Source organism: Colius striatus, chromosome 2 (assembly GCF_028858725.1).
Source record: "Colius striatus isolate bColStr4 chromosome 2, bColStr4.1.hap1, whole genome shotgun sequence".
In the NCBI taxonomy this organism is placed as follows: Eukaryota; Metazoa; Chordata; class Aves; order Coliiformes; family Coliidae; genus Colius; species Colius striatus.
Window position 1 is genome coordinate 16,950,579 of NC_084760.1, and position 25,568 is coordinate 16,976,146.

The 25,568-nt window shown below is 37.1% G+C and overlaps 1 protein-coding gene across 1 annotated transcript in view; it reads right to left on the bottom strand.

Moving 5' to 3' along the window:
- COL19A1 (collagen type XIX alpha 1 chain) overlaps positions 1-25,568 on the bottom strand; it is a 185,335-nt gene that overhangs the window by 115,043 nt on the left and 44,724 nt on the right. The window contains exon 8 of the mRNA XM_061989050.1: positions 7,722-7,766. Coding sequence (XP_061845034.1) covers positions 7,722-7,766 — 45 coding nt within the window. The remainder of the gene's footprint in view (positions 1-7,721; positions 7,767-25,568) is intronic.

Genomic DNA, 25,568 nt, shown 5'->3' on the forward strand with positions numbered 1-25,568 from the left:
TGCAGCCTACCAAATTTACTCTTCTAATCTTTTGTTCAGACAAAACAGATAGATTATAAATATAGATTACAGTAGAATCCATCGCTGACAAATAGATGTGCTGTACTACAGGAGGGTTACTAACTGCTTCTCTTGATTGTAATTTTTTTAGTATCTTTAATTGTAGACCTTTGAGATTCACAACTATCTTCTATCTGTGAGTAACAGCTTCTATCTTTCAACCAGATTGGAAGAATCCACAGTACTTGAGCTGTCTTACGTGGACTGGTTTAATCCCCAAGATTTATGGTACAGACATCAAAATATTAGCAACACTAAATAACGATTAACTTCACCTAGCACCTTTGAAAGGAAGGGTGATCCCTTCACTTACTTATGTGATGTTGAAGAATGAAATAAAAGACAACACCTAGAGACACACTGGAAGTTTATAGCCTTACTTGCTCTCAATGGATGGAAGATAGACAGAGAGGTATTTTATTAGGTGTGATAGGATGAAGTAGAAAATGTTGAACCTCCAGGAAATCTTCTTGACACTAAGATCTATTAGGAATTTTCTTCTAAAGGAAATAAAGGAAGTCCTATTTCCTGGGATAATTCAAATTGTACTTCACAAAATAGTAAACATATACAAAGAACATCCTGCGTTTAGAAGAAAATTAAGCGGATGACAATTTTTTCTACCTTTAGGCTGGCCAAGCCCCAGACTACTTCTCTTTTCTCACATGTATACACAGACAAAAGCATGATCACAACACACAAAAATGAAAGTTAAAAGGATGAAACTTTGAAAACAATGAATGCCTGTCATTATGGGTTTACTCTCAACATTTCCCTCAGTCAAATGTAACTTTTTTTTTAATATCAATTTAGTTAGTAAAAGCAATCAAAGAATTCTTGTTTACAAATGTTTACAAGTGCGTATATCACAGCACATATACTGCTACATAGCTTAGCTCCAATGACACCTTGTTTTAAAATCCTTTATTTCAAGGGTGAGACTGGAGGAGAATATGCTTTATAAGAGAAAGCAACCAGTCAAGGAAAACTGCATTTGAAGAATCCCCCTCCAAAGCACAGCCATTCTCCTACTCTATCACTCACATCTTGTGAGATGTCAATTAGTACTGCTACTTAGCCTCTATAACAGCATAATTTACTTTCCCCTCTCTAAGCTAAAATAGAAACAGAAAATTCAAAACAGTATTTTGAAGCAGATAAGTAAGGCAAGGAATTTAAGTTTCCCAGCTTTGTGAAATCACTATTATCTATTAGTGACAATCCAGTCATGTTTGCTCAGGTTTACTTAACGTGTAAACGTGTAGACTTTTCTGTTACTATTCCCAACACGTTACAGCTATTCCCCAGATTTGTTCCACACGTGCTACCACATCACAATGAAATTTATATGGTGTTCAAGTTCTATAGGTCCCTTAAAACTGAATGCTTGGTGTTCGAGTTCAATTATAGAAAGAACTGTATCTGTGAAACGTACTATGGCAAATGCATATTCCAACCAAGAAGGCAGACCAGATGACAGAAAAATTGTGGACCTTGGTAAAGAGTATTTGCTAGAGTGACCAAAGAAAGCAAGAGCCAGGAGAGAAAAGAAAATGAACAGATTTAAACAGAGGAAAAAGGCATCTTAGAGGTTATCTCTCTGATGAACTAACAGGCTTTGGGCCAGTTCCAGCTCTCAAGTGATGCACATACTTCAAGTATCAAAATAAATAAGATGTCAGCCTCTCTAGGTTTCACATCTCATATCTAACGTGGAGTCCATTTCTTGGTTAAGCTCATAACAGCTGCCAAGCTCAAAACAGTGTATATGGATACTCATCTGAACTGAAGCAGTTAAATACCTCACCTCAGCAAATTAAGAAGCTAAAAAACTACAGCAATAGAAGTATAGGAGAGGCAAGGGTTACCTAAGAGACAGACAAAATGTTTAGAATTGGGTACTGAGATTTCTGAAATGAATTTTTAAAAAATTGCTAGTGACAACGTGTAATTCACAAATTCATCTCCTCCCCGATGGCTGCCTTTCAGCAACTCCAATCAAATGGTACTTGAGCTAAGTCTCTGCCCTTTGCTTTTGTTTGTTGGATTTTGTTTTCCTCCACTTAAATTGACAGTCATTAAATAATGTACCTTGTTTCATGACATAGCTTTAAGCATATTTTTAAAGAAAACCTGGTGAATTTGACTTTGTTGTTAGAATGGAGGCCCATTTTGTGGACTCTTTTGTTATCAGGGTTTCCCTTGGCTTTAAAATCCATTATTTTGGGAGTTCTGTGCTTTTTGTTCCAACTTGGAGGCTTGTGACATGTTTGAAGCAGGAACACAAATACCTTTGCTGTACTGCAATTTCTATATGGCTCAGGTTCTTCTTGGTACATTATACAATCCTCTGCATATAATCCTCTGTATCAACCAATTCCATAACATATTCACTTCTTACTGTTCAGTATTTATAATATTTCCCAGAGGTATCAAAATTAGGATCAGATGTCTCTGCTTATTAGGTCTGTGTCTCAGAAATTTAATCTACAAGCTGATCAGAAAGGCAGGTTTTACATGTCATTGGTTTCAACATCTGGCCATCTTTCGTACTCTGAATTGTAAAGGACGGACATTGATTTCATTTTTCAGAAAGGAACTGCTCTAAGTTGGAATATTGGAAGAGAGAAGTCAAAAAAAAAGACAGAAAGAAAGAAAGTAGCAATACCTAGAAGGCTGTAAAAATTAAACAAGAGGATTCGCCTTGTAAATACAACTGTACTTAGAAGATGCAGGGACAGAACCTTAGCTACAGGAATTGCCACAGCTCAGGTGAACAGAGCTGTGATCAGACAACCCAGCAGCTGCATGGCAGTTTTCATCCTAATCAATTTTAAGGTTCTCCTTTTTTATGATACTTAAATTTTGAAGATACCTTTAGATTTCACTACGTTGAACAATTTCTTCTGTAATTATTTGTATTGCAAAAGAAACTTTTTCATGGAATTTTAGCAAACCTAAGCTAAAAACATCCTAGAAAATACATATACAACTCTTAATAAAATCATAGAATAATCAAGGCTGGATGTGACCTCAGGAGGTCTAGAAACCAACCTCGTGCTCAAAGCAGGGTTCAGCTATGGGGTCAGGCCAGGTTGCTCAGGACTGGACTTGAAAACCTCAAGAAAAACAAGCTGTACAAATACTTTGGGCAACCTACTCCAGAGCTTTACTGTCTTGTCACAGAAAAGTATTAGCTGGACATTAAGGACAAACAAGGATATATGTTGAAAAAATAACTGTCTTGCTGTTCTTTGTGTTTGTGCTGTTAGAAATCAATGTAAGTGATACCTTGCATAAATTTGATGCTACTAACAAAAAACGGTAAAATCATTTAAGATTTTCTGATCTCTCCTGTATTTTCATGAAGCAAGCATTTCTTTAGTTTGTTCCCATTTCTGTAACAAGGATAAAAAGTACAGACACTGGAAGAGGAAATTACTTTCATAATAAACAACAGTGTTAAAATTAAAAACTCCTTTCCTAATGGCTACACAGCATCTTCCTTGCCGCACTTTCAGCCCAGTGATTCACATGCACTAGACACAGCAAATATACTATTTCCTTCCTCTTTGCAGCAGTGTTATATATTTACAGACTGTTTACATATTTCTTTTCAGATGACTCTACACTAAGTAATCTTCATTCATGCAATCCTTCCTCAAAGACTGTGTTCCTGAGCATCGGTCATTCTCAGTGCTCTCCTTTCAAAAACCTGTAAGATGAAGCCCTACCGATATCAAACAGTGGAGGATTAATTAGTGTTGCAGACAACATTCATAAAATCATAGAACAGTAGGGTTGGAAGGGACTTTTAGAGATCATCAGGTCCAATCTCCCTGTAGAAGCAGGTCCACCTAGATCACATCACACAGGAATGTGTCCAGGCAGGTCTTGAAGACCTCCAAGGAAGAAGACTCCACACTCTCCCTGGACAGCCTGGTTCCAGTGCTTCTTGATGCATCCCAGGATACCATTGGCCTTCTTGGCCATGAGGGCACATTGCTGTCTCATGTACAGTTATTATCTACCAGGACCCCCAGGTCTTTCTCTGCAGAGCTCCTCTCCAGCAGGTCAATGGGTGCAGGGGGTTGTTCCTTCCCAGATGCAGGACTCTGCACTTGTCCTTGTGAGCTACTCATGATGTTCCTTTCTGCCCAACTCTCAAACTGGTCGAGATCCTGCTGAATGGCAGCACAGCCTTCTGGTGAATCAGCCAGTTCTCCCAGTTTGGTGTTCCACTTTAAAACATCTTAGTAAGAGTCTTTCATTTGAAACTGCCTGAGTTACTTTACCTGTGTTGAGATTTTAATTCAAATAATACTCAGATTTTTATTTCCTAAGTAGATATTATTTGATTTGTGTTTTCACAGTTCAGATTTATTCTCACCCACAGGTCATTCCTTTCACTTGTCCCTTCTACGTTGGATCCTAATTTTTTTAGGCTGCATGTCTGATTTGCCAAGAACATCTTGGATTTTAAAGCTTTTGTCTAGTTATTATCAGTCCTGTGTGAATTCCTCCATAGCGTATAATTAAACTTCTGAGAAATATTAGAAAGAGGATGGATCCACATGATATATAGTCTGCCTTCCTGGCAGAAAACCAATTAAAATTCCTCTCAGCATATTCTTTTTCAGTCATACTATAAATGGGTAGACCGTTTTTGTTGCAGCTATAAGAATATCATGCAGCTATAAGACTATCCTATCAGACAATGTCATTGTCTAAGTAACACACACACACACACACACAAATTAAATACAAAGGAGAATGAGAAAAAAATTACAGCAAGAGTATATTTCCTGGGGAAGGAAAACTCACAGAACACATGGTCTGCAGCTTCCCTTAACACTACTGGCTTCTATAAGAGACCAAGGGCAATCAAGACCAAAAAAAATGGAGGAAGGCAGAACAAGACTCATGGATTCCTCAGGGTGAAAGAAGTGTGGCAAAGAAGCCTTTCAGTCACCTAAAAGAATATCTCTCAACAGTTTAAATTGCAGATGCCTCCTGTATCTTTAATTTACATATGATCACTCACTTTTGTCTCAGTTGACTACATCTCCCTCATGCAGTCAGCATCCCTGACGTAGTCAGCTTGGCAGCTTGCTCTGCCAAAGAATACAGTACAATAAAAGCCAAAGTCAACTAGTTTGATCTGGTGAACTGCGAAGTGTAAGGTTGAGTTGGTTTCAAGCATTCAATTCTGTGGAATGATATGGTCACAAAAACAAAAATAAAAGATGGTTCATTCTAATGTACTTCTGCAGAGAGTTTAGAAGGGCAAATATCCCACATTTATGCAGCTGTGTCCCACTCTAAGTGATACACAAAACAGAGTGTGCAAGCACTTGCTTGTTTCTTAATATGCAAGATGGGATAGTTTTTTGTACTGGGAAATATCAAGTTTTAAGTTCCAGGTTTTTTAGTCACGTTTGTTACACACAAATTAGTACAACTATTTTATTTTGCGATGCTATGTTAAAATGCAAAGATATTGAGACATTTTTACTACTGTGTCTCAGTAAATGGAAACTCAGCACCGTTTTCTTCTTCAATTACTTGAATTAAGGCAAAACAAAGCATCTGCTAAAGCCCTGGCAGAGACCTACTTCCCATAATCTTAAAACACACTCTTTCCTCATAAATCACAATGTATAGTTTCTGAAGAGACGTTCCCAAATTATTTTTGAGCAATCACTGGCAAATTAAGATCCTTATACATATATTTCCTTTTATTTGAAGGACAATTGAATATCTTGCTAATAGTTACACTGGAAAGACTTTTAAACGGTATCTTTTCTTTAACATCTGAAGTTACAAGAAAAAAAAACCAAGGTCTAAATGTGCTGACTCAGCTTTCACATAAGAAAAATGCAAATACCAGTTGAGTAGTTGAGTCAGTTTGAATAATGGAGATGAAGCAAAGAGAGTGACAGCAACAGCTGGAACCATGTGCTTGTGTCCGAACACAATTTATTCATAAAACTCTAGGAAAGCACAGCACAGCTGCACAGAAATTCTGAAAAAAATATTATTATTTTAAAATCCATAAGTCCTTCAGAACTGATGAATAAAGATGCCACCAAGGAAATAAGATCCATCAGAGGACTTAGAAACATTGAAGATTAGGAAGTGCTTTTATTTAGAGACTGAATCTTCACATTATAAATGTGAGTTGCCATGGATGCCGTTTTTACTTCCAATACTTCTTACTTCCTGGTTGCTGGAATACTTCCTCCTAAAAAACCTTCACAATTTTAAATCTGCTTAAATTCTGCTAATTCACAACATGTGTTCTTTAAATTATAAACACTAGAAAGCTATATGATGCCTCTTAAAAGATATAGCAGGTGAGCCAACATATCAATGTCCAAAGTTGTCTAACTCACAAATACATCAAGCTTTTTAAAATGAAGAAGCTGCCACCTACTCTACATTTTCTTCAATCTGAACACTGCCAGGATAGCAGTATCTGTCATTCTTCACCTTTATGATATGTAAATTCAGTGTAAATGCTTTTCTGCACCTTTTTCAGACAGTGAGATGAAGCACTGAGAAAATGTCTATGATCCAAGAAAAGACTCTGAATTCAGGTTGCCTAACCCACACCATCCCAAGCTAGGGAAAAAGTAGTAACCAGGCAGTAACATGGTTAGGAGCTGAAGAGTCAATAATAAATTATTACTATTGTTACTTTAGTTTCTACTAGGTAATCTAAGAATAAGCTCTTATCTCTCAACACAGACTTGCCTTTAATGACCTGTGAAGACCTATTTGTCTGAAGCACACAAGATTAGGTTGCATCCATAGAGCTACCCAGGCTGGCATTCTGTCAGACAAGACAGCCTTCCACAGGGACAGTTCAGTTCCCACTTTAATGCACAGCTTTTGAACTATTTCTGGCCACTGCAAAGCATACGCAATTAAGGACAAACTGCTTCAAGCTCCATTTCCGATACCTGCTGGGGAAGAACCAGGAAAGGCTTCTGGAAAGATTTTATGGCTGTTGGGAGACTAAGAATGTCCTTAGGGCAACACACTAGTCTAACAGGCAAAAGATTGCACTTCCAGTTTGAGGAAGAGGTAACTGCCTTGGCCACTGGCAGTCAAGTTAAGGAAACAAAACTCATGTTAACTACTGTGTAGGTGCACAGAAGTATAGAAATGAAAATTAACCTTTTTAAACTGGCAGTCAGTTATGTTGCTATAAATGTTAAATTTACATCCTTTGGAAAAAAGTGTATAAAACATTCAGTAGTCACCATCAATACAATAAGTTTCTATGAAAGTGCATTTGGAATGCATAAAAGCAATAAATACTTTAAATGCCAACATATCATCTCATCATACATGTCATATCGTATAAATAAACATTTAGTAGTTGCAAGAGAAATAAGAATACAGTAAACACTACTGAAGTCCCGTGGTTATGGTTCTGTTAGACTTCATTACTAAATCTTTTCTCAGAAAAAACGTTTCACAAAGAAGCACCGATGGCACTGATGAACACGCATAAAAACCTCCTTGTTCTTAAGCACTTCAGAAGCATATACATAGCAAAAAACTAAGAATTTTATTCATGAAAGAGTTAAGGAAGACCTATACCAAATTGTTAAACTGAAAAAGAAAGAAGTAACATAGACAAAATAATTTACCTTTTCACCTTCTTCACCTTTACTACCTGGAAAGCCACGTTCACCCTGGAACACAAAACATTAACGTAAAAATCTCAAACAGAAACCTCTTAAAGTAATTGCATTCTTCAAAATAGTTTTATTGCACTGTATTTTTATTATGGTATTAAAGGACAAGAAATAATTTTGATTGCTTCTCCTTCAAAGTGAGAGACAAAAAAAAAATTACACGGCTTTCTAGAGTTTTGTTGATTAACACTCATCAATCACTTTTCCATCCAGCCTAAGGGATCTTCTTGGCTTTAAAAATTCTGAACTATTCATTGATGTTAAACATGCTCATTATAGTCCTGTTGTTCTTCTGCAGATTCAGTTTTAATACATTTATTCCATCACATTTATTTATTATATGTTTTAATTTTTATATGACTAATCAGCTGTGAAGGCCTCAAAATGCAGAATTGAGAAAAGTATAGATAAAATGTATTGAAAGAAAATGAATTCACTTTGAAAACCACATCCAACTACCCAGGTATTAGAAAAATAAAAACAGAAAGGGTGAGTTTGAAATATTGATTCAAGCTCAGCTTATTTCAGCAAACTGAATTCTTTATTTTACAACCATTCAATAAAAACAGCTGTTATAATGCTCTTCCAGTTCAAATTTGGTAATTTTTAGATCAGAAAAAAATCTTACTATGTTAATGTCTTTGTCAAATAGTCTGCAGCCTGGCTATAGTATGACAAGAATAGAATCTGCTTATATCGTTATTAATCTATACTTCCATGATGTTTTGTGAGACATACAGGTAAAATTATATACTTGCAGCACAAAAAAACACCTAACAAAAAACCTGCAAACATTCTCTTTTTCCGCTCAAGTCATCTAGCAAGAGACAGTTTCCAAGTCTTTGCCAGTGTCTAGAATTCAGCCTTACTGCCTCAATGCAACACATATGACTTTTACAGGTCTGAAGATGAAAGGACTGGAAAACTTCCAAAGTTAAGCATATGGTGTTTTCTAAATTACTTTAAAAACAGAATGATCAGTCTAAATATTCTTTCACCCTTCAGAGTGTGTCATTTCCTTATATAGAAGTCTAGAGTTTAAGTGAGGTTAACTAGATCAGCAGGCTATAACTTGCTAAATTTCTAGCATCATTTTGTCAAATTTTTCAACTGATATAGCATCTTGTAGTATACATCTGGGAATTAAATTTAAAGTTTTGGAGATGTACAGATTATCAAATAGTTGTGGACTTTTCAACCACCACCTACAGTAGCGGCTTTTTGTTTGTTTATTTTGGCTGAAGTGGTTCATGCCCAAGACCAAGCATGCAAAATGGGATATAGTGAAATAACCTTCCATATGTCCTCACCTAAAAATGAGTGGTTAATTTACAAAGTAATTTCTGAACATATGAAACTTCTGTTCTGCTCATCTAGTTTCCTTTTCTTGTGAAAAGTTGGTCCCTTAAACCTGCCTTTTTCTATGACTCTGATTCCCATTCTTATCCAGCTGTTGGACATACAAAACAGTTTATTCAGTTTTGACAAATTCATAGAAGTGTTTTCTTCATTTAGCTTTTCTGTTTGTGAGATGGCATATCCTGTCTTTACTCAACTGCTAATTCATTATATGAATATTATTCTTAGATCAAGTCAGAATTTATCTGGTTTCAGCTTGTGTGCATTGCCTCTTGTCCTTTCACTGTACAATTCTGACAAGAACCTGGCTTTGGCTTCTCCACACCTTCTCAGCACTTACAGACAGAAATGAGTCTGCAGACTATCCTCCGTGTTCATCCATGCTGGCTTTCTGTCATACTTGCTCATAAAATTGCACAGCAGCATGGAGTCTTCTTGGGATTTTAGGAAGCTGTCCTTGAAAAGTCAACTAGCTTGGCTCCTCAGGCCTGCAGAACAGACTAGATTGCTCCTCGGCCTCCTCTTTGCCACACCCAGCAAACTTAGTTTCTTGAAACTCTCCTTAAATGCCCTGTTTTCCAGACCCCCAAATAAACACTAGCTTCCTGGTAAGACTATGGCTTCTTCACACCTCTTGAAGAACTGATGATGGAAGACTCCTCAAACATGACACAGTATACCAGATGCAGTATCACTAAGCAAAGGAAGGGGAAGCACCTTCCTCTCATCTGCCAGATGTAGTCTTACTAATGTAGTCCAGTATGTGGTTCACTGTATTCCCAGTCAGAGAACGGTTAGCCTGTAACTCAGCATCATGTCTACCTCCATGTCCTTCACAGCAATGTGGCTACTGAACCAGTCAGTTCTCTGCCTTGACCAAAGTAAGGGGTGATTAACTAATTCCCTCTTTTTCAGAATTACAATTCAAGTGTCCAGATTTTTTGGCATATATATGAATTTATTTTTTTTTAAAAACTCTCATTAGAGAAATGAGAAATAGAGTCAACAGAAAGCACACAGAAATATTATGTAATTTCCACTTGGCACCATTAAAACTATAACAATGTTAGCCACTGATTCAAAGAATCTAAATGACGCAGAAATAAAAATGTGAAAGTTGCAAATCACCACATTTATGACTGAAAGTCTCCTTTCTGTGGCAGAACTCTTGTCTTAAGTTAGGCAAAACATTTCACGCAAGCTTTTTCATGGACAATCACTGTTTACTAGTCTTGATACTCACTGTAGAATGGCTGATCGGCTTTTTAGTGTTTTAAATAGGCCTGCAGTAAAATCAATGAGATCTTGGCTTTGCACGTATAAATTGTTAGATTGTGGTAAGCAAGATGTAGAATGCAACACTGGCTATCTCATCTGCAAAAAGTAATTTCCTTCCTTTTACACTTTATTACAGGAAGTATCTACCCTAAGAATATACAAATTAACCATTTGCATAAGTCATGCTGCAGAACACTTTCTTGCAAGTTTAATCCGAACAAAATGATGTGGTTTTTTTTAATAGTTCCTTAATTTGTGGAAGCAGCAAAACTATTTCCCCTACAATCATCTAAAATAAATTAGCTGGACAAATGCATGTGACATTAAGATTTCATTCCAAATGTTTATGGTTAAACACAGCTGCAATCAACAGAAAAACAAACTCTGGCCATGAAGAGTCAGTCAAGTTTAACAAATATTACCAGCAAGGTCTATAATACAGATGTCTCCTTTTGCAATTTCTGGCCTTCCTACAATATTCCACTTATGGAGAGGAGCAAAGGATTAAAATGGAAGAGTGGAAGAAGCAGTGCTATCCCTCATCTAATTTTGCTGACATCATGAGATGCTCAAATTACCAATTTTTTAATTTGCTGTCTTGTGGCTGGGAAGACCTGCACAATTCTGACACTTAGGCAACTGCTTTTAATTCACAATAATACTGATAGGCAGGTTTGTACCATTGCACTAGATGCCTTTTTTCTTTTGAAAGAGAGGTTGACAATAAAGTTCCTCTGTCACATTATACAACTCAGAAAACGGATAATCAATTAAACCAAAATTTATGTAGAAACTGGACAGCTCACAAAAAGGGTGTTGAGAGGGAAAATGCATACAATAAGATGGGTTGGGGGGGTTTTATTTGTATTTTTGGGTGTATTTTTTGCTTTTTTTTGTTGTTGATGGTTTTTTGTTTGTATTTTTTGTTACCTTGGAACCAGTAAGACCAGGTATGCCAGGAGCACCTACTAAGCCAGCGTCTCCCTGAAACAAAAGGTACATAACCATCATTTCACACACCTAACTCAGATGACTAAGCTAAACTAAGAGAAAAACACACCTGCTCATATATTGCTTCTCTTTGGTTTTCTGCACAATAGCTGAATTGATTTCTAGGGTTGCTTATGTCTGTTAACTCGTAATTGGTTAAAATATATTTCACTTCCAAAATATTAGGCAATTAACAATTGTAGGTTACCTAATTATGTAGTGGATATAGTTGTAGACTGCTTCAGACAAACGGGCAACAAAAAATATTAGAGATTTTGAATCACAGAAAATCTTTCTTAAGCTTTATTTCAGGCCATGATTCATCAAAAAAGCACTTCGGAAGACGTTGGAATACTACCCAAGTACTTAAAATCCTAGCAAGGATGCCACATATTCCACTAATACCTAATAGGTGTTTGAGCCCACAGGGATTTCCACTTAAACTATTAGGTCCCACAGGGACACAGGAAGTGGGCTGCTGGTTTCTAGGCTCTGCTCTAAGGGGAGTTTTAGATCTCTCCACCATCTCTAGGAGAGTACCTAACCTACTCAACAGATGGAAATACAAATGTTAATTCTGTGCAACCAGGCAGACAAACATCTGTTTCTCCTGCTTCCCAAATGAATGTTCTGTGTAAGCTGTAAATTACTGCCTTCTCTACCTCATGTTCTAAAAAAGCAAAATAAGACAGCTGTACAGTTGACTGCTAGTCATCCCTTTTCCCTCTAAGTGACTTTCTCCTTGCACTGCTCATCAAAATTAAGAATCTTACTTGGGTTTCTACATTCCATTTAAGAAATCAGATGCTTAAAAGTTATGCTCAGCAACTGAGTGTCAAAAGTGTTTTGAAAGGTATCTCTCCAAGCTGCATAACAGTGTAAATTTCATCTTCTATTTCTGAATAAGGACTAGTTGAGCAAAGGAAACAAAAATCAATAGCTCTGAGTGGAAAGCTACAGACAATTCAATTCTGCATTTAATATAGAGCTTTCCAAGGAAAAGGTATAGTTAAAAAAACTAATAATATCTAATTTAGAATACAAGATAAAATATTGCAGTGGTTTCCTTTTCTGGTCTTTCTTAGCGAAATGTGTTAAACACATACAGACCTGGTGAGAACCAGGATCTGCCACTTGAAGCTAAGAACCACTTCCCACTTACAGATTCATGAAATATGCCACTGTCAAGTATATTCATTTTGGTCTGAATAAATCTAAAGTTGCTGAGCTAAGTTATGTTAGAATTCCTTCATGCAGATATGACTTCAAGTGGGAGGTTAGAAGACTTATTAAAGTAATCTAAAATCAAACACTTTCTTCATTTGATCCATGGGTCTTAATTCCTTAACAGAAGTTTGCCCTAGCAACTTGCACACCATCCAATTCAGTCTTCTAAGCAAACCAGAATTCATCAGTAAAAGAAAGTTTTGAAAATTCACTTGATTGATTCCAAGCCAAGGAGAACAAAAATGCCTCGCAGACGCAAAGAAAGAACAGAGACAAAGGAAAAACCTCAATTTCTCTTAGCAGAAAGAGGCAACGAAAGAACAATTACTCATCAAATTCATACAAGTAATTAAGCAAATAAATACAAAGCACTCTTTATATGCAAAAATTAAAATACAGCTTAAAATAGCTTAAATGCCATTTTTCTAACGCCACTCATGGCAGAGTTTCCAGCATCTTCCTTCCAGCTCCCCTCTATAAAAATAGATGCTAGTGTGCTGGGGAAAAATTCTAATTAATCAGTACAAGCAATCCTTAGCCCTTTGTTGTCTCCAGATTTACAGTGTGAATTGAGAAAAAGTCTTCACAGTCTAATAGTTACCAGATAATATTTCATCTTCCCTGCTATACTGGATCACCCTAAACTAGAAAAAAATCCCATATCCACTGGATTATTTTTTGTGGAGACAAGCCATAGATGTTCTGCCTTATACTATTAATCAGTGTTCTACAAATTACTATCCCTTCAGCACAACAATGCAAAAAATAACCTCCTACATCAATACTGATTCTTATTAAATCTAAAATGATTAATGTTGTGGTTTCTTTAACAATGTTGGAAATGTGCAGTGTATTTATAATCATGGTTCTTGATATATTTGTCATTTATTGATCTTGCTGTTTGTCGAATCCCTCACTACAAGAAGGACATGGTGCTGCTGGAGTGTGTCCAGAGACAGGCAATGAAACTGGTGAAGGGTCTGGAGAATAATTCTGATGAGGAGTAGCTGAGGGAGCTGGGGTTGTTTAGCCAGGAGAAAAGGAGGCTAAGTGGAGATATGATCACTCTGTACAACTACCTGAAGGGAAGCTGTAGTGAGGTGGGCACCAATTTCTTCTCTCAAGTAATCAAGAATAGAACAAGAGGCAATGGGCTCAAGTTGCACCAAAGGAGGTTTAGATTAGACATTAGAAAGAACTTTTTCACCAAGAGGGTTGTTAAACAGTGGAACAGGCTGCCCAGGGAGGTGGTGGAATCACGATCCCTGGAGATATTCAAAAGATGTACAGATGTGGTGCAGAGGCATATGGTTTAGTTTGGTGACAGGCTTGGCACTGTGAGGTTAGTGGTTCTACTTGACAAAGGACTCTTCCAACCAAAATGACTCTATGACTGCACTGCAGCACCCTATAAAATTAGAGATTCAGATTATATCTGAAGGTTTTCAAGATGCTTTGTAAGTTTTGCATCTGTGTACTTACTAACTTCCTTACAATGCATTTGCACTAATTTTTACATCTTGACTTCCACATTTAGCTACTTTCCCCCCCAAAGAAGAGATTTTCACATTAAAAAAACATTTTAAAAAAGGGGAGTTATCTTTATGTAAAAGTTTGTGAACTTTAGTAAGCGCTTTTGTTACTTGTACTACCAGACAATACAGTGCCAAAAGTGAATTTGGCATCGTGTCACCTGAGCACTGGGGGAAAAAAAAGAAAAAAAAAAAATTGAGAGAAACTTGTATCAAGCACATGGAATGCACTTTGGTATTTGCAATATTTTAGGCATTAACATGACTTAGAATGGCAACCATGCTGGAAATTCATGAGATTCTGTTTGAGGCTCAGAAAAAGAAACAAATACTGTGAAATACTTTTGAGCATTTTGCAGATATGTTTCTGCAAAATTTAAAAAACAAATACAAAACCAAATAAGAAACAGCCATATGCTTCTTCATCCTCAATAAGAAACCCAAACATTTTTTATTTACTGAGGCAGTGCCAGGAGCTTGATTTACAGAGTAAGCTTGGTACTCCAGGGTTACTTGCTTGGATACTCATCTTAATAGAAGTAAAATCATCACAGTCAAGCACTACTTACTGTTTTGATAATTTATGGATATGTGCCTTCCAACACCCTGAGTCTGCCAGACCCCTAGAATAATCTCATAGCCCCATGTTTTAAAATGAGGACAACTATTTTTAGCATTGCAGAAATGGAGTGGAATGTTCAACAACATACTGTCACAGAGGGCTCGAGCAGTGCCCTCCCTCATGGAGCATGTATCAACCCAGTTCAGTGCCACCAGCAGCGGCACAACTTCACCTTTTACAAATAAAAATCCCACTCCAATTTGACTCCATTATATGTCAGCTTCCTTAGCCTACTGGAATATTTCCTTGTTTACTTTAAACAGGCTCCTGTTAATGGTTAGGATCACTTGATACAATATTAATTACACAAAAATATATTCAGCTGATATATACAAAGACTTTCCCCATCAATCTCCTGGATTATGTCACAAAGTTTCTGCTAAACATTATGACATTTTGGTTTCACTGGCTCTAATGATCCTTTTGTTCCCAGTTGGTTACTGCTGCTGAGTACTTGCTCAGTGCTATCCTTGATGCAAACTTGATCCATGTAAGCAAATGTAACATCCTCCCTTAAAAGTAACCAGATGAAGTAGGGATTGTGACAAGTTTGTTTCCTTTGCTCTGTCCTGCTTCAACAGCAGCTCCAGCAGAGCAAGTACATCATGGTCTGACAGAGCAGCTGAGGGCTGGTCAGAGGGCTCTTGTGTCCCAGTGATCAGAGCCTCAGTGGCTTTTTTAACTTTGCTCCTCAAGGGAAAGGCAAATTAGAATAGTCCTACTGTTCTAATTTGCATCTCATAACATAATCTGAGTTCAGGAAGCAAAAATTTTCCTTAATTAACAACTCTTACTGATGCCCATCTTCAGAACAAGTCTGACTTGCCTATCCATTTAGGCAACTAGAAACTGATACATTCCAAATTAAACGATACTTGAAAATTTAGGTTTTGGTACATTGCATGCAAACTAATGACTCAGCAGCCAGAGGCAGCTCAGAGCTTCTGAGAACATGGCCAAAGGGCTCTTTACTCCAGATTGCACTCTCTTTAGCTACCGTTTCCTCTCGCTATTAGCACATCGTAAGAAGCATGCAACTCACACAACTTCTATATTCAAATACATAAAGTGTGAATTTTCCATAAATAAAGTACAGAAGTCAAAATTTTGTTTCTATATTTTGCTCCAACAAATTACAGTCATATAACGTGAGAAGTCAGAGAAATTGTTCTGAAAAACCTCACAAAAGGATCCCTCCATTTATTTTCATGCATAACTATTGGCTGGCATATTACCCTTTTTTTTTTTTTTCCTTTTCAGAACTGATAACAAACTGAATGAAGTTCTTATTATAGACATCAAGGAATGTTTTTTCTACCATCAAAAAAGTTACCAGCAGAAGCAGAGTCTCTGCTGTCAGTAGGTGTTAATTCTGCATTTTGCAAGTACCAGTGGTATTCACTGGTATTGTATGTCCTTGAAGAAATGACAACTGCCCTCTATCAACCTTTCTCATCCTGAATTATAGAATTGGTTGAGAATGACCTTTAAGATCAAGTCCAACCACTGACCTAACACTGCTACATTCAACACTAACCTATGTCTTTAAGCACCACATCTACACAGGGATAGGGACTCCATCACCTCCCTGGGCAGCCCGTTCCAATGCTTTGTAATCCTTTCACTGAGAATTTTTTCCTAATACCCAATCTAAAGCTCTGTTGGTGAAACCTGAGGCTGTTTCCTCTTGTCCTGTTTCTTGTTACTTGTGAGAAGAGATTGACTCCCACCTCACCACAACCTCCTTTCAGGTAATTATAAGAGAGTGATCATTTCTCCTCTCAGTCTCCTCTTCTCCAGATTGAGCAAGCACAGCTCCCTCAGCTGCTCTTGGTAAGACTTGTTCTCCAGACCCTCTATCAGCTTTGTTGCCCATCTCTGGACACACTATGGCTCCTCCATGTCCTTCTTGTAGTGAGGGGCCCAGAACTAAACACAATATTCAAAGTGTGGCCTCACCTGCTGAGCACAAGGGGATAATCACCTCCTTGTCCCTGCTGGTCACACTATTTCTTACACAAGCCAGGATGTCATTGGCCGTCTTGGCCACCTGGGCACACTGCTGGCTCATATTTAGGTGACTGTTTATTAGCACATAACCAGGACCTTTGGGTTTAGTTCCTCAGTTGTGAGAGGATACTCATCAGCCTCTGTGGAGCCCTCAGGAGCTGTAATGACGGAGCTTTACAAAGAAGGGCAAAATTATAGGTAATGTGGAAGACCTATGGAACAGGACAGATTCTCATAATTTTATCTCATTGTGTCCTAGATCCTGACAGGCATTTACAATTCTTTCCTCTATTGTGCAGATCAAGCCAAATGACTCACCCAGTAACTTTTTTAACGGCCCTGTGACATTCTGTAGGTAAGAAAGGGAAGAAGATTACTATGCTTTACTGCATAGAAGAGGATACTTTTAAGTTTTTTACTTTTTCTTAGACTGTTCTTTAAAACACAGAGAGGACATTAATTGAACATGGGCTTGAAAACGATTCAGTTCAGTTGATGTATAACACACAGAGCATAAATAAAATGCAAATGAAAACCATGAGAACATGTCCTGCAGATTACTGAGAACAGGCTTCTGGCTGCAAAAAGTTCTCAAAGATTCGTAATATCTTATGGATCAATAGTTTAGAAAATTAAGTCTAGACAGCTGGATAATTCTATCATCTGAAGCAATACTGTAGAAAAAAAAAAGTGATTTTACACTCGTGGACAACTGATAGGTTTTTTGTAACTATATTTTTTCCCTTGCAGTGGATCTGTGAAAAGAAAAATTGCCTGACTCACACATCATCTATTGATTTATGGTTAACCCAGTCATAACATGGCATTAAAGCAAATCTAAATCCTGTTAAAAGTTTCAACTGGAAATTAATCTAATTGGTCTTGCTAAAACAACATTTGAAAAGCAATAATGTTAAATGTAAGTTAAAAAGCATTATCCAACGTTAGTGAATTGCTGAGGTCTTTTCAAAATAATAAAATATACTGTGACAATTATATTCACCATAATAATTAGAGCTCTAAGTTTATATTAGGAAAGTAAAGATATCAGAGGCTATTCTTTAATGCAGGAATTATTACTATTATCATAACCATACTCCATTTCCACAACCTGAATATTCAGAAGGCAGTTTCTCATCTGGTACAAACGTCAGATTTTATTAACAAAGACCTGTCCCATAGATCACTGAACACTTAAGTTAATGTCTAACCACATAGATACAAAATGCAAAAAAGCAGTGCAAAACAAAAGATATAAAGTGAATAAAAAATAGACTGTCTATAGATTGGAACTTCTAAAATAGGAACTAACTCAGGAGAGTACTTTCTCTGAAAGATTGTATTGTTTGTGTGCTTATGTAGCTTGAAACCTCCTGTCAACTACTGATGAAACAGTTCAAGATACAGTTTCCATGTCTCATTTTACACTCAAAAAGTTTAAGATTTTCCCAAGAAATATATCTCCCTCTTCACTTCAAAAATAACACCTTTTGACATTTGGAGACAGGCTATTATTTGGATGAGAAGTATATACCAACACACTACAACAGACTCTCATCTGTGAATCTGGGATCAGCCGATCTACTGTCGGCCCTAGGAATCGCTCCACTCCTTAAGCCTCCTCTGGGTGTACCCCAGTACTATCAGTTCTAAGCAGCTAAGCCTAATAGAGTTGTAACTTTTCCTTTCAGGCCCTATTCTTAACCTCTTTGAGGCTTAATAACCTACTACATATCCCACATCTGGAAAGTCAGACAGAAAGGAGCTAGTCCACTATCTGGGGGACACGGGTTCTCTGTATGATTTTTTAGTCACCCTCTCACTAAACCCCAAAGTTTATTTAGAGAATCAACACTACTCTGACAGTCATTTCTCCAGCTGCATTCCTTTCTCATTCTTCCAAGGTTCAGCAGAAGCACTGCCAGTACACTATATTCTACAGGGTGGTATTTCTTCTGTCTGTTTCACAACACTGGCGTTATAACCTTGTCATTGCAAAGAGACACATATTTTTGTTAACAGTTCCTGAAGTCTCACCTTCTTCCACCTCAAGGATTTCATACCAGAAAACAAATAGGCTCAGACTAAAATATGAAGAAATGAGGCGAGGCGGGCAGAAGACAAACTGACCACAGTCACTGTAACATTACACATCCTACTGCTTAAGGCTCAGACAGCTCACATTAATCAAAGATGACATAAAAAAGCATCTGATACTCTACTTCCACTGCTTATTTTGCCAGCAGAGTTGCTATCATGGCACTGACTAACAAATGCCACAAATCTGGTAATTTTTTCCACTTGCAGTTATTAAAACAAAACAAAAGCCCTAAAGTGTAAATAAATAAATGTGCCACCACTGAGATAATCTCCAGTTTCGCAGCACACTGTTATACAGCTTACAGCAAAACCAATAATTAATGCCATTGTACACTGTTTATTCTAAACTGTTAAGTAGATTCCCACCTTCACTCTTCCCTCACAGTCTTGGTGGCACCCCTGTCAATACTGCACGCTCTTCTGGGCAAGGAATTTCTTTTACTCCAGGCTTGTGATACGCTGTACGAGGAAGTCCTAGTACCTTGAGATCTTATCGTCAATAGCTATAAATAAAATGTTATGTCTTCCACATGTAAAGGTAAAAGGTTACAACGACTAAATAGAGTTTACTATGGATTAATTTCTCCTATTTAGTGTCTGTCTTATTACAAAACAAAATGTTATCTTCATTTGCAAATGAAAAACGCAAGAGTTGCCATTCACAACAAAAAGAGAGCATAGTGAAAGGGGTGTTAATACTGAAGGAAAAGCATCAGCTGACTTGTTTCTCTGTAGCTGAAAAAAAAAAATTAAAATCTGGCTTGTATAAGGTACTTGTTACGTACAAATCAAACACCTGTCAACCAGCTGGGCCGCGTGTGTCACTGCTGAGCCATCTGCAGAAACACACCCCGTGCCAGTTGCTTTAGTTAGCGTGGCCTGGGAACAAGAATCCATTAGACTGAAAGTCAACAGTGGAATTAGCAGCACTTTTTCTTTTAGTGCCCTTCCACTTACTTGTTTGACTTCTTGTGTTTCTATTTTTGGGAGCCTCATGCCAGAGCAGCAGTGCTGACTGCTGATTAGACATGACTTGGCCCAGCCTCAGCGCGTCACATTGATTTAATCGATTCAGACTTTAAACATGCAGCATGAATCTTAGGTGGGAATTTAAAAAAATATATATATTCTGTTTTGCAATATCTATGAGTGATTTCACTAGATGAATAAAATCCAGTCTTTATGTCCAGCAACTCAGGATCTATGAATTTAAAAAACCAATTTACATGGAATTTGGAATATAAACCCCATACTGTAATTTTTAAGGGATTTTTTTTTTAAAAAGTACATTTTTTGACATTAAAAATGCACACCTGAGATGGATTTATTTAAGTATCTATATAACTAATACAAGCTACTAAAAAAAGGGCAAAAGAGGATTAATATCTGATAAGTCACAAGTCTCATCAGTCAATATTTTCTATAACACGTGTACAATTTGTACTGTGGATAAATTTTCTAACTTTAAAGCTAACTTTATTTTTTTTAAAATCCCACGTACTACTTGTAACAGAAATTGTTATCCAGGAATAAAATACTGGTTTTTATATACATAAATTCAATTAAGTACAGTAACAGAAGTTATCCATAATTACCCTAATATAGATCAATCATTCATTAGATCCAAAATCTAGTATTTGGTGGAGTCAAATATCCAATTATTCAATAGATGAAAAAGAAAACTAAGAAACACATGACAGGCGAGTTGTACAATGCTGCAGTACAGTGAGAAAGTTCCTTCCTCTCCAATTAGTCCATCTCCTGCTACACACTTCTGCCAACTTTTACAAGGCTAAGTCCTGCAATAATGGGTATTTTTCTTAAAGCTCTACTTTCTGATGAGATGTGAAAAGCTCAGAATACTAGCTTCAAAACCTATAGGCTCTAGCCTTCAGCACTGAAGGCAGGAAAAAAAAAATCAATCTATGCGTCACAGAAACCCCACAAGAAAGAACCCAATACATGTAATTTACGAACAACTGAAGAAGAATGCTGAAGCCTTCCCCTGCCCTTTCAAAATCTGTAAGGTCCTGACTGAGGCTTTTCAAACATAGTTAAGAATCCCAGAACCAGGCAGGCTTACAGCTAGAGTATTCATGAATCCCTGGTTAAGGAACAAAGAGCTGCATTTAATGACTGCATTATTTAACAACCACATTATTTTTTACTTCCACGTTACATAACACGCTAACAAAAGCCTGTCCTGCATGGCAGCGTGCCATCCTCAGTTTTGCTCCCAGCAGCCCAGACCCCTATAAAATGCACGGTGACCTCTGGTTTCTTTGGCCACACCTCACACCACAATAGCGGCCGCTGCATGCCAGGGCCTTGTGACTGGCCACGTTCTGATGGTTATTACAGTTTCATTGCAAATTCCAGAGGGTATACCCTTCCACCCCCACTCTTATCTCACCAGTGTCACTCGCCTGAAGGAGTCCATGGCTTTGATGCCAAGCAATAAAAACATTAGCATCTGGCTCTCTAAATGCATTTTTCACTTTTTTTTCTACTTAGATGGACTAATCTGATTTTGAGGAAAACCACAAGAGGACAGAAGACAATACCATGACTTTCCTCAAATGTATTAGCTAAGAAACTGAAGCATTTTTTCCCTTCAGAAAGCAATGATTCTTTAATTAAAGGTGAAGTCTCTGCTCACATCCTATAGCAGTTCTAGCACCACTCCCTCCAGGATGGAAATAACACCCAAGCAATGTCACTGCACGCAAGGTAATTTGATTCCATGGAGCCTTCTATCAAGAAACAAAATGAACTGCTGTCATTTAGCTTTAGGAATTGAAAAACCAGGGAGCTCAACAGTTCCAGGAGTTGTGAACTGCAAAAATCACCTAATAAGGCAAAAATAAGTCAGCACAGCAGACAGCTCTCTGGAATCAAATTTATGATCAAAGGCTATTCAAAACACTTCCTTGTAATGCTAAGGAGAGAGTGAGAGCAAGCAAGCAAGAGCTACATACTCTAAAGTAATGAAATAAAGGTTGGAAAATATAATGGTCTAAAGTGCATTTTACCAGTGAGATTTTTAGAAAGCATATTTATGCATGAGAAAGCTATTGAGAGCTACTGTACTCATATCCATCCACCTCTTAAAATCAAATGTGTTAATTATATGCAAATATATGACCAAAGCCACAAAAAGAATACAGAACTCGTACCAAATCTGTTGCTTTAATAGATGGTGTCCAACTGCCTGGTTTCCAATGGCTAGCAATCTCAAACTCAAGGCTTTAAAGTTTATGGTAATAAAGTTTCCGATAGAAAAAAAACACTGTCTTTTTTTTGAGGTGACTTTATTTACTTGTTTACCCATAAAACTATTTTTTTAAAAAAATTGCACTGTATTTCTAATTAAAATGTTGACTTTTACATTCTTACAGCTCACAATTCTCCTACTTTGAAAAGCTTTTTGATGTCAAATACTTTTTCGTGTATTAGTCATTATACACTTTTTACCTCTGTTGGACACTCCAGTGTAAATCAGTATAAGGATTTTTTAAAAGCTGCATAACTTGCAAAATTTATGTCTATACCAGATCTAAAAATATTGAAATGTAACTGATCAGCAATGACAGGAGCTCTGAAATTGCATGTCACTGAATGAAAGACAGAAACTGAGTAAGACATAACTAATGCTTCACATGCATTTTTAGAAGCCTTCTCAGAGATGCTGATGAACAACTTTGGAAATATCTTGACCCCTGTCAAGGATCTGTACAACACACAAAATGTTCAAGACACTGAGTCCAGAGATCTTTTGAGACAGCTGCAAGGAAAAGATTGCATTCCTATAAGTTCAAAACCAATGCCTCCTCAGATTTGTATATATTTGCATGAGTGATTTGTACTCCAGGACCATATGCAGAATAGTCCATCTATCCATGGTTCTTCTGCAAAGTTAAATATGCCTTGGAAAATTCGAGACAGAATTTCCATGGTCAATTTGGAGCAACAGGGAAAGCAGGTCAAGGGTCACAAGAATCTTCATGATAACACAAGTTGATTTGGATGTACATTTAACAAGTTTCCGGTTGTGGATTCTATAACATAGCTGGCCCTGAAGACCTGACCCTGGAGTAACTCAGTATGGAGATAGGTATTAAAAGCAGCTCTGAAAGTAACTTGCAGTCACATGCTATACTATAGTATGTCATTTATATACTGTTTTCCAAAATAGAATATATATAGTCATATATATTTTTATATATTCATACATGTGCATATATATATTTAAATCAAGTTGGAAACTAAGCACTGGATATCTTTAATCCATGTTTTATACTGAGGATCTGAATTAAATTTCAGAAAAAAATGCAGTAGTTTTCAAGCTCATTTTCTCAGGTACCATTAAAGGAAAGGGAGGGTCTTCCCATAGGCAATGCAAAGTAGACTGTTGGGAAGTGTTAACATGTCAATTTGATACAGGACACATACCACAAATGGTATTTATTTCATGATTTGGAAACCTTTTTAATGATCATTTCCTTACCTGTACCAAATATAAAAAGAACTTATCACAAAAGGGGCATATATTTTAACAAGAATAAAATAATTGCTGTTAGATTTCAGAGTCAGTTAAAATTGAAGACAGTACACTGGTAATGAACTTGAGGAAACTGAAGTTACAGGTAACCACCATATTCAGTCAAATGAGAAAAACATCACCACAAACAGCATTATATACTCTAGTCTGTTAACTTCCAGTTCACAAACTATGTGAGTTCATGTACAATTTGATGGGCCATCATTACAAATACAGGCAAGTGAACAAGAAGGAACATTCCTTTTACAGATACCGACTGCAAAGTCTCATGTAAACCCAATTTCATTTTCATAACTCTTGAAGTGCAAATATCACTTGTAGAGTTGGTAGAGCTCTTGAAATGTACACTCATTTTTTTCTCTAGTCTGACTCTGAATATAAATCCCAGTTGTGTAGTGATAAACACTGTTTTTATTCACATAAGCATTTCTTTCTCCTTTTAGTCGGTCTAAATTGTTTATTTTATTAATACACTGTGGGAGCACCCATACAGTGCAGTAGCAAATACAGAGCATGTTGAATATTTCACTGCTGCTTCAGGGTTACAGTGCAAAACTAGGTATTTTAAAAAGCTTACTCAACATATTGAATATTTTAGGATGTCTATTCATAACCTAGATTGAAAAAAATAGTGCAGAAAACTACAGCAGTAAAGCTAAGTCATTTTAAAGTCAAGTATTAAAAGTGAATGGTGTCACAAGTATTTAATAAAATTTTATTTACAAAACATAGATCATCATCTCCATCCGTATGAAGTGTATACCATAAACCATAAGAAAGCAATTACTATGGAGGTTTGGAAAAAGGGGGATAAAACCAGTTTAGTTTGGTAAGTCTTCTGAACTACATTTCTGGTTACATCAGCTTTGACCAAGAAAGAAGAAAAAGTATTTTCATCATAGAAAAAAATAGACAAATGTGGAATGACCAAGAAGACAGTCGGTTACTCACCTTACTCATCCGTGCTGCAATCAGTACATTCTCAGAAGCCTAAGAACTTTTTGGTTAGCAGGACATCCAACACTCTGCAACAGGCTTCGTACTTCGTATCAAAGTATGTGGCTAACCATCTCAGAACCAGGAACTATCTCACTAAACTTTTCAAGCACACAGAGATCATTCATCCCCAAAATATGATACGCCAAAACCAGTGTAGAAGTTCATCTTGACTGGTAAGGCATCACAGACCATCAAAAACCAAATCCAAACCAAAGTGGAACTGCATCACCTAGCATTCAGGACATAAAGAAACTTTTAATTTGGAGTTTCATAGTCATGGCATTATAGAGCCAGAAGCAAAGAGAAGGAAAGAACTTCAGTTAGTTTGGCTGAGCAACACAAGAAGTGCAAGAAACAGAAAAATCTCAAGTATACAGAGGCAAACCAAACCCAACTTGTCTGAGTTTACAAAAAGCTCAGGAAAAGAAAGGGACAGAATGAACTCCTTATAAATGAGAACAAAAAGATCTGTTGGCTTCCCCTTCCACTCTGAAAAGGTCTAAAAATATATTTTTAAGGCTGGAATACTTGATCTTCTAGTCAAAGTTCAAAGTGTACACTCCTTAAGTTGTCAGACTATTTGGAGGGCCTAGAAGTATACCACAAAAGCAGGGCCCAACACATCATACACCATGCACCATACACCAAGTCTAATTGTTTCCCAGGCTGGAAGAGCAGAGAGACTAATCCTGCTCTCTCCCAATACAAAATCCATAGCAGTGAAGTTAATCATCCTTATCTGTATCTGTCCCATAGTAGGTGCAATGGAAAGGGCCTGCACACATGCAACCTGTACGGAAGTAGTAAGACAATATGACTTAACTAGATGTGATACCTGTGGGTCTCACCAACAGGGAAGTCCTCTCCCCATTTCAGTATGACAGGAACACTAGGAAAATAGTCAAACTTTTTAATTGGAATACTTCCTGGAAGCATATCAGCCTTGCTCAGACTACACCAGTGGTGTGACCCTACACACAGCAATGATGTCTAAGGTCATTCTTAGCGTCAGAGCAATCAGCTCATGTCATAATGAGGTTAGTCTAACTGGTAGGATAAGGCTACATAACTTGTGGAGCCTGATCCACCACAGGTAGGTGATGGTATTCCTACACCTTCGA